We start from the raw sequence: 14,343 nt of genomic DNA on the forward strand, positions 1-14,343 counted from the left end.
CACCTAAAAAGTTGGGGGGGTTCCCATGGCAGAGTTGAAACAAGGTGCCCAGCACTCAGGAGGCAGAGGCAGGGGAGATGGATCTCTATGAATCAAGGCCATCTTGGTCTACATAGAGTTTCAGGGCAGCCAGGGTACATACAAGTTTTCTGCCTCAAAATAAATAATAAATAAAATAAAACAGAGTGCCATGCTCAGCGGGCCCTGAAGTGACTTTAACACATGGAAATTTAAAGTCAGTGGTCAGAGCGGAGCTTGGCAGTCTCAGTGGCTAAGGTGTAGACAGAAGGGGCCAGTGAGGCGGCTGAGCAGGGAAAGACGAGCATCATCAATCCTAACACCCTTATCAGTGAGTTCACACCCAAGACACGATCCACATATCAAATGATGCCCAAGACGAAGGAAGGAGTGGCCCCTGGTCCTGGAAAGGCTCAGTGCAGCAGTGTAGGGGAATACCAGGACAGGAAAGCAGGAAGGGGTGGATTGGGGAACGGGGAGGGAAGAGGGCTTATAGGACTTGTAGGGGGGGGGGGAATCCAGGAAAGGGGAAATCATTTGCAATGTAAATAAAGAATATATCAAATAAAAAAAAAAGAAAAAAGAAACAAGGATCCTAAATAAAACAGGACCTTGCTAACTGTAAAAAAAAAAAAAATAGAATAGTGGTTAAATGTGCTAGCTAAAGGGCAGTCATGAATCTCACTATGGGACCTTGATTAAGTTCCCTAAAGTCTTTATGCCTCTGTTTTCTTATCTGTGAATAAGAATAATACCCTCCTCTGGAGATACCTTCCTCTCGAAGGTATATCAGGACATTGAAGGTATCTCAGAAGGAGCGTACTTTTATGTTTATGTGGATATAAAGTGCTTATAGTAGGAATTGTTATGTGGTGATAATAAATGATAACTTTCATCGTGAAAAAAATTCCTAACACCATGAAGTTGGTCCACTGGACCCACCCAATAGAAGAAAACTGACTGCTGCAGGCTGCCCTCTGACCTCCGTCCAAGTTGAAATCTGCACACTTATTGATTCAGAAATTCCACTAGTGACCTCAATGGAAATGTTACTTGGGATATTGGGAAATTTGGAAACAACCTTAAGATTCATTATTACAAAAATACATTTTGTAATTAGGATTTAGTCACTCTATGCAACGCAAAAATGAAATTAAACAGAATGAGACCAAGCCGGTGAAATGACCCGGATGGGAAATGGCAGGCGCTTGCCACCAAGCCTGGTGACCTGAGCTTGATGCACACAATCCACGGTGCGGAAAGAGAGAGTGATTCACACAGATTGTCTTCTGACCTCTCCACTTGCTCTGTGGCACAATAAATAAGGTTAATCCAGAGAAGCAAACTGACAGGGTTCCATTCAGTCATTTGAATTCAGTCATTGAAAAGTTCAAAAATACACTGACAAGCCTAGTTGTGAGCTACAAACCAGCATGCAAGCTTCTGTTTATATTACATTAAAACAGCGCCGGGCCTGGGGCTCTTGTGCTAGTGGAAGCCACCAGTCTGCTCCACGCTCTCTCCTGAGTTGCCTCGGTCATGTCTTTCAGTGACTGTCCAAGCAAGCTTCTCCCCATTCCCGGCTCCATCAACCTCTGTAAAATGTCCATGTTTCCTGGATTTTGTTTTCAATCCTCTTGTCATCTTTGAGTCAGGTCACCCCCTCTCTCATGATGTCATCACCCGGCTCTGACTGTGCTATTGTCAGTCTGGCCAGATAGATATTCTCTTAGGTTCGGGTTGGGGACTTTTTCTCTTCTTTCCCTCACAGCTTCTGCAATAGAAACCCACAGGCTGTGGCTGCTGTGGCTTCTGTGGATACTGTGTCTCCTGTGGCTCCTGTGGCTGCTGTGGCTGCTGTGGCTGCTGTGACTACTGTGGCTGCTGTGACTGCTGTGGCTGCTGTGACTGCTGTGACTGCTGTGGTTGCTGTGGCTGCGGTGGCTGCTATGGTTGCTGTGGTTGCTGTGACTGCTGTGGATGCTGTGGCTGCTGTGGCTGCTGTGGCTCCTGTGGATGCTGTGGATGCAGTGGATGCTGTGGATGCTGTGGCTCTGCAACTCTCAGTTCCACAAAGAAAGATAACTAAGCTCTAACTCCACTCTCAGGGGCTTCAGGCAACATAGCCCACATAAGGGACTAATTAACTAAAGGACCTCATTAACTAAGGACCAAACCTTTCCCCTTCTCTTGCTGTCCGGGAATCAGAAGCAGCATGATGCTAAGTACACATTCTGGTCTACTCAACAACCATATGGATGAGATAAGCCCGCTGAAACCTGTAAAAGGGGGACCCCATTTCAGCTCACAGGCCTGGACTCTTCAGAACCCCCACCACTTTGCCTGTCTATGGAGTTAATAACTCTTTTAATAAGCCTCTTATTTAAAAGGATGGTCTATCCCTCTTGAATCCTGAAATCTGAGACCTAACATAATAGTTCTGTAGATACCTCCATGCCGTCTTTAAGGAGAAATGGACTCACACCAAGGTATTTTATATTATTTGTAACTATTGTGAAGGGTGTTGTTTCCCTAATTTCTTTCCCAACCTGTTTATCCTCTGAGTAGAGGAAGGCTACTGATTTGTTTGAATTAATGTTATATCCAGCCACTTTGCTGAAGTTGTTTATCAGGTTTAGGAGTTCTCTGGTGGAATTTTTGGAGTCACTTAAGTATACAATCATATCATCTGCATAGTGATACTTTGACTTCTTTCTTTCTAATTTGTATCCCTTTGACCTCCTTTTGTTGTCTAATTGCTCTGTCTAGGACTTTGAGTACTATATTAAACAGGTAGTGAGAGAGTGGGCAGCCTTGTCTAGTCCCTGATTTTTAGTAGAATTGCTTCAAGTTTCTCTTCATTTAGTTTGATGTTGGCTACTGGTGTTCTGTATACTGCTTTTACTATGTTTAGTTATGGGCCTTGAATTCCTGATCTTTCCAAGATTTTTATCATGAAGAGGTGTTGGATTATGTCAAATACTTTCTCAGCATCTAATGAAATGATCGTGTGGTTTTTGTCTTTGAGTTAGTTTATATAGTGGATTACGTTGGTGGATTTCCATATATTGAACCACCCCTGCATCCCTGGAATGAAGCCATCTGAGGGGTTGGGGTAGCAGAGGTACTCCACTGCACTCCCAGGATTCCCTCCCATCCTGTGCCGCCGCAGTCAGCTGGGCCCTTCACTTCTGCCCTTACTCCATTCCGTCTCATCCTCCACGCTACGTCCAGAGCATCTTCTCTGGAACATCAGTAGATGGTCCATGGCACGCTTTTTAATGCTCTCCATAATCTTCCGCAGATGGACATCTAGAGTCTATCCAGATCCACTGCATCCTGCCTTGCATCTCTGGCTGGACACTAAGACTTCAGATCGTTTCTCCTTCCCAGCCTCCCTCACATCGCTGTGGGTGTCCCCGTGCCATCCCATCTGACCTGAATCCCCTTGTTGGACATTCATTCCACCTAGGCTTCCGTACAGCCTGCTGAAAACCTCTGGGCTCAGGTCCCTGTGCCTTATCCATGGCCCTTACTCCAGTACACAGTCCGCAGGCTCTGATGGTCTTTTATGTTGTCACTTTCCTGGTGGGTAGCTGCTGTGGATGGACCTAATCATCTTCATCCTTGTACCTGAAATTCTTTTCTCAATGGCAATTCAACAAATACAGACTTAAAAAAAATAACCATTTAATCCATATCAGTGCCATGCAGAAGAAATGAAGCAAGACTCTGAACACCAACTTTAGAAAGTATTAAAAGTATAAAAGCCAGATGCGGGCCACGGTGTGGCTCAGGGGTAGACCTTGACTATCCGGCCTGAGGCACACTCCTTCTGCCAGGACTGCAAGAAGAGAGAAGTGGAGAGGAAAGGGACAGAGGAAATTAATACAATATTTTTATTCAATCCAATTCTAGTCAAAATGATTGTCCTTTTATTACCCAACTAAAAACAAATATCAATTAGATGTTATCTTATTTCCCTCCTTTGTCTGGCTCTGTCAATATGGAGAGCATGCGTTCTATGCCTACAGTATATTCCACAGGGCATACACATTCCAGCAGCCTGGTGGCTTGAGGCCCCCATGCCAGACCGGATGGCCCTGGTTAGTTGCTCTAGACCCCAGTATTTTATTTAAAAGATAGAGTTCTCCAGTGTAATCTCAGATCTCTTTGGTTTCTAAAGAAAGAGCTCTGTATCTTATGGAAATGGAGACTGCCCTCTCACTGAGAGTGAAGAGTAAGAGTGTCCCTTCAGTAGCCAGTGGCCAACTGACCCTAGCCGTTCCCTCAGATTAGCCTATTCCTATGCGCACCCTGTAAGCTCTAACTGTGGTGTCCTCACACACCTGGCCGGGACACTGAAGTCCACTGAACACAGGCTTGAAAGCTTTGATCCGTGGTCACCTCTTTACTAAGCATAACGCAATGAAGAAACAAAATACCTAGTGCTTGTCTTCACTTGTGGTCTCTAGTAATGTCAGGCTTCCAAACAGCAACAGAAATGGAATAAGGAACAGCTTAGGCCTTCACTTAGATTCCCTAAATGTAAACATCTTATCACACTTGCTTTATCATTTTCTCTCCTACACACCTCTTTAAACACACCCACACAACACACATATACACACACATATATATACACACATACATACATATACAGACACATACACACATGCACACATATATACACACACACATACATATGCACACACACACACACACACACACACACTTACTCACCTCCATAGAAACACACTACTACTTTTTCCTAATGCTTAGAAGTGCTCAGTTACACAATACCCTTTGCACTGTGTCCCCTAAGAATGACAGCATTCTCGCATTACCCCCAGATGATTGTCAGAACTCGTTTTATTTTTTATTGGATTTATTCATTATTTATTTATTGTACACTGGCATGTGTGTTTGGGTGTACATGTTCCACAGCACACATGTGGCAATCAGAGGACAACTGTGGGAGTCTCCTTCCACCACGAGGATTCTGGGAATCCAACTTGAATTGTCAGTCCCAATGGTGAGTGCCTTAAATTGCTATGCTATCCCACTGGCCCAATGCTGAGAGTTTGCAAATGACTTTACTTCAGAGCAGATTTGAATCTCCAGTCACTGAGCCTTGCCCACTGCCATCTCCATGCCCTTCCTCTTGCTCAGGATGCCATCTGGGAAGTCCTTGAATACCATCTAGTCTCAAACTTCTCCAACTGGTTGAGCCTTTCCCTGACTGTCACTTTCCAAAGCTACACATCCACCCGGTTATGGTGACACACATCTTTAATCCCAGCACTAAGAAGGTCAAAAGGCAGGCAGATGTCCATGAGTTAGAGGCTAATCTTATCTACATAGTGAATTCCAGGACTTCCAGGGTTCCATGGCGACACCCCGTCAGGGCCGGGTGAGGGTGAGTGGGATAAACTTCACGCCCCCAGTCCTGTAGAGCTTCTGCTGCTCTAGTGTCTGCTGTGTCCTGTTCTTTTCAGCTTGGGTGCCTTGGAAGAAGCCTGCATCCTCCTTGGCTATCGTATTAGGAGCCCTAGGATGCTAAGCTAAGCAGCCTTTTCATTCTTCCTGATAACCAAGTCACAGCGGAGCAGGGCTGCTTCCCTGGAAATGTGCTCCTTTACCTTGGTAACCAGTCAGCGGTGCCTGGAGGCCGCGAGAGCATCGTCTTTTCCTTCGTCACTTTCTCCCACCCATGTTAGAGCACCGATTGGCACTTCTAACCCTACTCAAGTATTACTGTGCTGTTGGCCAAGCAGTGGCTCTTTTCTAATTCCATCATTCATCCTGCACTCATTATTCTGCATTTGACCACACGGAAGAAATAACCCTCCTTCCCTCTCTCTGTGTTCATTCATTCATTCATTCATTCATTCATTCACTTCAGCGTTGGCTTTGAGGTTTCCACCACTCCATCACCCACACTGTGGGGATGGAAAGATAGGAATATACCAGTTACGCTGTCATGCTTACAGCTCAGCTTAGTCCTTGCCTAGCACGTGAAGGCTTGCATGTCCTCAACACTGCAAAGAAAGAAAAAGAGAAAAGAGAAGACATGTATGCTCCGTCGTTAGACCCTACAAACTTAAGCCATGAGAAACAAAGACCGGAAAGACGGCTTCCAGTCCTTTATTGTACCTGCAAGACTCCCGTGGAAGCCAAGCACACATCATCTTTAAAAGCCCACTGTGGAAGGGAATCCTGTCCAACGTGCATTTGTTGTTTAACTCTTTTAAACGTGTCCTAAGCGTGGAGTGTCTTCTGTCTGCACTGGCTAATGGCATTCCTACCAAGCACTCCTAAAAACCCCCGAGAGTGATTAATCTAACCAAAAGGCATAAAAGATGACCAAGTCTCTTTCTGGGGTTTACTGGGGCTTACATCTCTCCAAAGGTAATTCCTCTGGCTTCTTGTCCTGTGAGTTTCACAGTGGGGGCGAGTTCTCTGTGCACAGACACTTTTTTCCTTCCCTTACAGAAAATAGATAGAAAATGGGTGAGGTTGGAACAAGGCTGAGTGGCTGTGAGGCCCGACGTTAGCCAGGCCCTCGGTGGCCTAATTAGAGGAAACCGGCTGGGCTTTCTATGACAGTGAGCAAAGCAAGCAGGGAAGGACAGGAAGGGAGGCCAGAGCCCTAAGAGCATCCCCCTGCCTGCAGAACTAAATGCCAACCTCGCCTCAGACCATTAGGCCTGAGCTTATATATAGCATCAACATAAGTAGGTAGACAACCGTGGGCTGCCGGATTGTACTGCGGACTATATTAATGCTCCTACAAAGAAACATCACAGATAAAATAAGAGGGGGAAGACTTAGAACTGAATGAAGCCCAGTGTCGGCCCTAACTGCAGATGACACCGGAGGTACCTGCCAACCCCAGCTCCCTTTGCTGCCGATGGACGGAAAGGTTATGACATCATGACATAAACACCAACAGAAGCAAAATGTTTAGGCCTGAAGGCAGTACGCATTTCTGCGGCAGAGCAAGTGTTTGAATCATGCCTTTAGTATCAGATTCACACCGGAAGGGACTGTCAGCGTCTAAGACTCATGGGTAGAGTAAGGCCATCCGGAGGGACAGCAGTGAGGAGGGTGTTTTATTCAGAATCCTGCCCTGCGTGGCGCACAAAGGCAGGTCTGAGTTGCATGTGTGTATCTATCTCTTTGAACTCTTGACAGCAAGCCTCTGAAGGAAGGGCCATCCCCGCACCCATTTTAAAGTTCGAAGAGCTGAGGCTGGGCAAGATTAGAGCCCAACTAGTGTCACACAGGCTTGCAAATGGCAGTGCTGCAACAGAAAGAAAGGAGCCCTTGGCAAATGAGGATGACTGAGCCCCAGTAGCTTCCTGTGTTCACCACAGCAGGGCAGGCAAGGAGGCTCAGAATTTTGAGCTGGCCTTGGCTGAGATCATGGTGAGTGGCCGGATCCGCAAGGATCATATCCACTCCCCCTCCCCTCACCCATATATGGGTTTGAACCCAGGGCTCACTCATGCTAGGCAAACCCTCTACAACTGAGCTTTAGCCCAGGCTAGAACACAAGTACCATCTTCTAAGGCAAAACCCAAGGTTTATCTCAACCAAATTAACTACCCAGGAAACCAACTGGATGGCGGACAGGGATTCTGGGTAATTGTCTGGGAATGTGATCTCTAGGTAGGCCCAGTGGCTAACACCAGACATTGCAGCTGTTTGGGAGGCTGGGGAAGGGAGCTGGCTGGAGCCCAGGAGTTCCCCCACAGCGGTGTTGTGCTTTTCTCTGAGGCCAGTGAGTGTAACCTCCCACAGTGATTGTGTGGATTTGCTCTCCTCAGCCTGGCTGCAGGCGACTTAGGCTATCAGAGTCCCACCCAGTGTCTGTGTGTCTGTCAATAACCCAATACGCTGCGGACGAGGCAGATCAATGGCCCAACGATTGGGCCACATCGACCAGAAATGGTTAGCTAGGTTCCACAAGTTGACATTTCCCAGGCCTTCCTAGGTCTGAGTGTATGGCTGGCCAAGCGACAAAGAATGCCAGTCCTCAGAGTAGCAGGCCCAGCCCAGCACTTGGCAAGGGAACGTTGCTTGTCCTATACAGCTCTGCAGAGTTTGTGACTATCCTCACCCTGCATGTCCTCCTGGGGTTAGCAAATCTGGGACCTTTCATCCCTTGGTCCCTCTGTCCTCTCCCGTGATTTCTAGGGAGGTATGCATGTAGGTAAGCTGTTTAGTTTGGGTTTCCATTTGTCTTTGAGCCAATGTCTCACTACATGGCCAGGCTGACTTCAAACCCAGGGCCCCCCAAACCCTGCCTCCCAAATGCCTGGATGACAGATGTGAGCAACCTTGTCTTGCTCTCATTCTCTGTTTTTGAGTATAAATTAGGAAACAAATCGGTACCTTTTCTTTTCAAACCGACGATATTGGAAAAATTAATTTCCCCCAAACTCTTCATGCAAGTAAACAGGCTGTGGCACACACTCGCAACAGGAGCAGAGACAGACCCTCTGCTCAGTAAGCAGGACAGGTCCCTGCCTTGCTGTGATTCAACTCAAGGTTCTTTTCGGTTTAAGATAGGGTCAGAGCAAAATAGAGTGAGAACAAACTGTACTTCTAGATTGCATTTCCATCCTTTCCCTGGCTGGTGGTAAGGGGCCTGACTTTCCATGGTAGTCGGCAACAGCTTGCCCTGGCCCCAGAGCACCTTACAGAGGGCCTCCATACCGCATGGGTTAGGTGGGTCAACACATTTCCTGCCTGGGGTCTTTTCAAGTTATGATGGGCTTAGCAGGATATCCAATATGATCCCCCTTTCCACTAAAGGGAGTTAGTTAACCAAATTGCACTGGGGGAGAGGCACCATGACTGAAACCTTGAAGTAAAAGTCTCTCTAATGACCTTATGTCTGAAGGAAACAATCCTCGTTCGACTATCACAATTGCAGGAGATTGGTTCAATGCAACATTTGTCTGATTCTCCTGATGAAAACCCTTAAGCTCAGCATCCCAGCTGCCCTGTTCCCTCCTCAGCCATCCTACAGAAGGATGGCTGAAACTAAAGCTTGCTGTGGAGAACGGAAACAGTCTGACATCTATCTTGGACCAGGAGTGTTTGCCAGGAGCTTCGATCTGAGGCACCCTGTGCTGGCACCTGCAGGGACCCAGAACTCACAGCCTCTGAGTGTGTGTGGGGAGGGGGAGGAGCATGTGTATGTGCTGTATGTTTGTTGTGCTGTGTGTGTGTTTATATGTAACATGTGTGTGGTGTGACCGCATGTGTGACACTGCATGTGTCCTGGCATGTGTGTGTGTGTGTGTGTGTGTGTGTGTGTGTGTGTGAGAGAGAGAGAGAGAGAGATTGTATATGGGTATGTGTTTTGGTGTGTGCGTGGAGTGGCATGGTGTGTTAGGAATTGTTAACAAGTTTGATAAATGTAGTATTTTGCTGTTGGAAGACTATTTCTAAAATACTGGAAATGTTTTATTAAAATTGATACCAGTCCCTCATTTTCTCTAATCAAGGCCAATTTTCTAAAAAATGAGCTTGCCAATAACTTCAAAAAAGAGAGGAGGAGTGAATGGGGAAGCAGAGAGGGTTTGCAGGACCATGACGTTATCTGTATGCTACTAGAGTAGTATGGGGGGGGGGCAGATTATCTGTACGCATAACATTACACATCTGCCAAACCCCAAAAGGTTTACAGCACAGAGAGAGCAGTTAGTCACCTACTGAAGTAACCCCGCAGTAGTATTGGACATGGCGTGGGCTGCCTCCCAGTTATTGGTCAAGGAGGCACCAGGAAACAAGTCCAGGCTATTGCTAACGTCCTCATGGCTAACCATCATAACTATGGTAAGAGTGGAGGACAGCAGACACTCTGGCTGCAGGACACACAGAAATCCATCTTCAACCAATCAGAAATGTCTCCCCTAGCCGTAGGAACATGGGCAAGTCAACAACAGGGGGTTCCTAAGGGAAGTGGAATCCCCCCCATGCCCCCCCACATACTCTCTCATTATTGCAGGTAGTTAGTATCAAGAGAGCAACACAGGGCAGCTGGGACAGTGGCCACCAGGACTGGCAGGACAAATCTGTGCTAGAGCGAAATGGCGAGAGAAAGAAGATGAGGTTACAAATTCCTAAGCCAAGAAGGCTGGAACTTACACTGCCACCGTGGAAGCGTGCAAGGGAATAAATACGACTATGGTTTAGAAAGTGTCCCCTGGTCTCTAACTGAGGGACTGGCAGTGGTTTTGATATTTACAATGTCTGTTTTCAGTAGCATCTATATCGAGCGTGGGTGGGGTCCTCGCAGAGCGTGCTTGGTGTCCTGACTGAGACCGTCCTTACACTTAACTTCAAGGCGTTTCCAGTTGGGGAGACTGACCAGACTGTAGCCCTCTGAGACATCCTTCCCTTGAGGAAGCTGGCTGGAGGTGTGCCCAGGAGCACACTCAGAATTCCTACCAAGTTTGCCACCAGTGACACGTCATTCCTTGGGCTTAGATGTCCTTGAGTAATTGAAGAGAGGTCATCTGCATAGGCAAATAAGGTAGCCTCCACTTCCCCGTCTGTCTGTCTGTCTCTCTGTCTCCCCATCTCTCATTCATTCCTCCTCCTCCCTTCCTCAACCCTAGGGATCAAACCCATGGCCTCGTACATGCTAGGCATGTGTTCTGCTATCTACGCCCTCAGTCTGGCCCTCCTCCAGCGGACTCTTCACTTTTCAACACGTTTTTAAAAAGTAGATTTCTATTATTTTTATTCTTTGACAATTTCATACATGCGTGTAGTGTATTTTGCTCATTTACCCCATTACTATCTTTTATACTCCCCCCTCCCACTCTTGCTGAACCCCTTCTTCTAATAGATTCCCTCCTACTTTCATGTCTGTTGTTTTGAGGAGTGTGTCTATGTATGTGTCTCTTGGTGTGCCTGTGTGTGTGTCTCTGCATGTCTGTGTATGTCTCTGTGTGTGTGTCTATGTGTGTCTATATATGTGTGTCTGTGTGTGTTTGTGTCTGTGTGTCTCTCTGTATGTGTTTATGTATGTGTGTCTGTATATGTGTGATTGTGTGTGTGTTTCTGTTTCTGTGTGTGTCTGTATGTGAGTCTGTATATGTGTGTCTATGTGTGTTTGTGTGTGTGTTTCTGTTTCTGTGTGTGTCTGTATGTGTGTCTGTATATGTGTGTCTGTGTGTGTTTGTGTCTGTGTGTCTCTCTGTGTGTGCTTGTGTATGTCTGTATGCATCTCTGTATGTGTCTGTGTGTGTATACCCTGCTGAGTACCATCAAGATTGTTTGTGTGAGTGTGGGTAGGGGGTTATTTACTGGAGCCTGAGCAAGTTACCAAACCACTGAAGTGTCTGTACCACTAAAGGAAATGACTCTTATTTCTTTAGCAACGGTTAACAGTCAGTCATTCCTCCGGAAGGGGTGGGGCTTCATGAGCCCTCCACCATCATGATGGAGTGTTGACAGCCCCATCTTTTGCAGTTCACCACACATTCATGAGAGAGTGCTTCATGTCACTCCTCCCTAGCCTCCACCTCTTGGGCTCTTTCCACTCCATCTTCCTTAGTGTCCCCTGAATATTGTGGGAGGGGGGCAATACAGAAAAGGCTGATGGAGACGGAAGCCCATAAGTCTCTGCCCTACTCAAAGAACTATAGCCACCCAGGAATGCTAAGAATGGGAAAATTAATTCTCCCCAGGAAAGAGCATGCCAACTGGTTATCCAATACCAAAAGGTCAGCCCTGAAAACACACATATCAATAAATATTATACAAACTAAGCAAGTGGTGTTTAGGAATATGTGTGTGTATATGTATATATAGGTAGGCATGTAACAGTAACCAATGAAAGTGAGGCCATGAATTTGAAAGAGAAAAAGGAATGGTATATGGAAATGTTTGGAGGGAGAAGGGGAAGGAGGGAAATGATGTAATTATATTAATATCAAAAGTATGCTCCCATGAAATAAGCAGATGTGACCAGATACCTCCAATAAGGGTGACCCACCCACCCATCCCCTCTAAACCATCATCCCAGTTTTTTGGCTCGCTGTCCCATCTTCCCTGGCCCTTTCCTGCCCCCAGGAGTTCACGCTTTGTCTTCCTACCCGGTAGCGCTTTCCCTGAGGTTTCCACAACCTTCCCTTGGGTCTTGGCTCACTAAGCCACTGCCTCAGAACTGAGCCTTTCATCAACCTCTTCCCCAACAGTTTCCACTTGCCACCGCTTCACTTAATTTTCTCAAGAAAGTCCTCCTTTTTGTCCATTTCTTTGTCATCTCAAGAATATAAGGGACACATTGGCAGGGACATCTGTCTTTTGGGTCCCTACAGTTTTTCTAGTACCTGGAAACATGGTAGGGACATTGGGGACAATGGGTAGATAGTATTAGCAGAGCTGATGATAGATGAACTACAGGTGGTAATTAAACAGGGAATCACGTCACAGATGGGTGCGGTGGGGACTGAGGCACAGACCCTGGTTATATTCATCTTCTGGTGCCTGATAGCCTGGGGGAACTGTACCCCTGTTGCTGGGTGCTTGGCTATGGCAAGAACGGATCCAAGTTTCCAAGAACTTTTGTCTGGGGTCACTGTGAATGATGGAGGGTCACGTTCTCCATGTAAAATGTGTTCTGTTCAGCCTCTGGGGACCAGGTAGTAAATCTCAGCACAAGAGCACAGCCTCCCCGCAAGTGGCCCAGTTAAGCACCCGGCAGCTGTGCAAGAGGCCAGGCTGCAGCGCCGAGGTGGCCTGCTTTCTGCTCATTACTAATCCAGAAACCTTAATGATGAACAACATTTGTGTTATTTTCTACCCAAATTTAATCTGTTCATGCAGCAGTTCAGTCAATCCCGCAATCTGTTTTTCTCAAATGTGGGCAGATAATGGAGACGCCGTTCTTTACAAGTCTTCAGGCTTTTAAATTCTGATAAAAATCAGGATTCTTCACTGGGTCCTGCCCCAGCTCTGAATTAAACCACTTTAAATGTAATTACGGAAGCTGGCCTTCCATCAGGAACATCCATTTAAAACATTGATTGGCCAGGCTGCTCTGCGAGGCTCTTTATGAGCAAATGATTGCAATGGGGCCAGGACTGTAATTTATCAAGGCAAAAAAAGCAGGTAAATACTTTATTAGTGGTAATGAGAGGGTTGCCGGCTAACTGAATCTCCTCTCCTCTCACCAGCTACTTCACGGAGCCGTGGTGCATGGCCCTTTTCCACGATCGTTTTATTGATCTCAAGAAAGAGTTGCGCCAAATCTTAATCTCCAAGCAGGTAAGCGTGATTAGTGGACATGTGGGTGCTATTCCTTGCAAATTGTAAGCAGTTGACAGTCGTTGATCATTTGGACTTTTCCCCTACATTCCCATCTCGTAGTGGTTTCTTGGTCCCTCTGCACTGCCTTAGATAAACTCTGGAGTCTATAAATGGAGACGGCGATGTTTCAGGGGCACTGACTTTCCTCAAACCCCCCCTTTGGACATTGCTCTTGCTTTTTTTTTTTTTTTTTTTTTTTTTTTTTTTTTACAAGTAGCTGTATCTTTACGATCAGCTAACCATGCTGACTAAAGACTAGATATGAGCTGTTTTTACCTGTTGGCAGAAATGGAAATCTCATCTCTTTAGTTTTCTGTCTGTTATTGCTGAGTGTGTGTGTGTGTGTGTGTGTGGTGTGTGGTGTGGTGTGTGCCTGTGTCTATAACCCTAGCACTTTAGCAGTGGAAGCAGGGGACTCAGGAGTTTATGCTTGCCTGAGTTACATGAGTCTCTGTCACAAAGAACTTCCACCCCCCAACACACACATAAAAATAAAGTAAAATTAAAAGTGAAGAGAGCTCATCACTCCAGTGTCAGAATATACTAATTTTATAACTAAAAAAAAAAAAAAACTATATCAAGATGATAGAGAATTGTCTGGAATTTAGGCTTCTTTTTCCAGAGGCACCATGCTCATAATAGACCTCTATGGAAATAAGGAAGTGTTCTCTTCTTCCTCCTCATATCAATTCTCTTGATGCTGAAGCCCTTAGCATAGCTGAGGAAAGTTAGTGTCTGTGTTCAGGGTGGTGAGATATCCATCCCAGACTCCACTTGGTTCAGAGAGACAGAATATCTGGGCCTGCATTGCTTTCTGCCTCATTCTGATGTCTGAATGGACAGTTCCTACGTCCCTTCTTGTCCCTTCCACTCAAAGCATCCACAGCCCTGCAGGTTCTATGGCAGAGCCGCCATATTGGGCAGCCTAGAGGAAATCGCTCTTGTAACCCATACCATGTTCTAGCCGCAGCTCACACCACCTCACTT

At 46.3% G+C, this 14,343-nt stretch overlaps 1 protein-coding gene across 1 annotated transcript in view; it reads left to right on the forward strand.

Moving 5' to 3' along the window:
- Positions 1-14,343, forward strand: part of Cfap61 (cilia and flagella associated protein 61) — a 288,694-nt gene that overhangs the window by 262,263 nt on the left and 12,088 nt on the right. Inside the window, exon 26 of the mRNA XM_052181504.1 lies at positions 13,224-13,314. Within this exon, the coding sequence (XP_052037464.1) occupies positions 13,224-13,314 (91 nt within the window). The remainder of the gene's footprint in view (positions 1-13,223; positions 13,315-14,343) is intronic.

Source organism: Apodemus sylvaticus, chromosome 5 (assembly GCF_947179515.1).
Source record: "Apodemus sylvaticus chromosome 5, mApoSyl1.1, whole genome shotgun sequence".
NCBI classification, from domain to species: Eukaryota; Metazoa; Chordata; class Mammalia; order Rodentia; family Muridae; genus Apodemus; species Apodemus sylvaticus.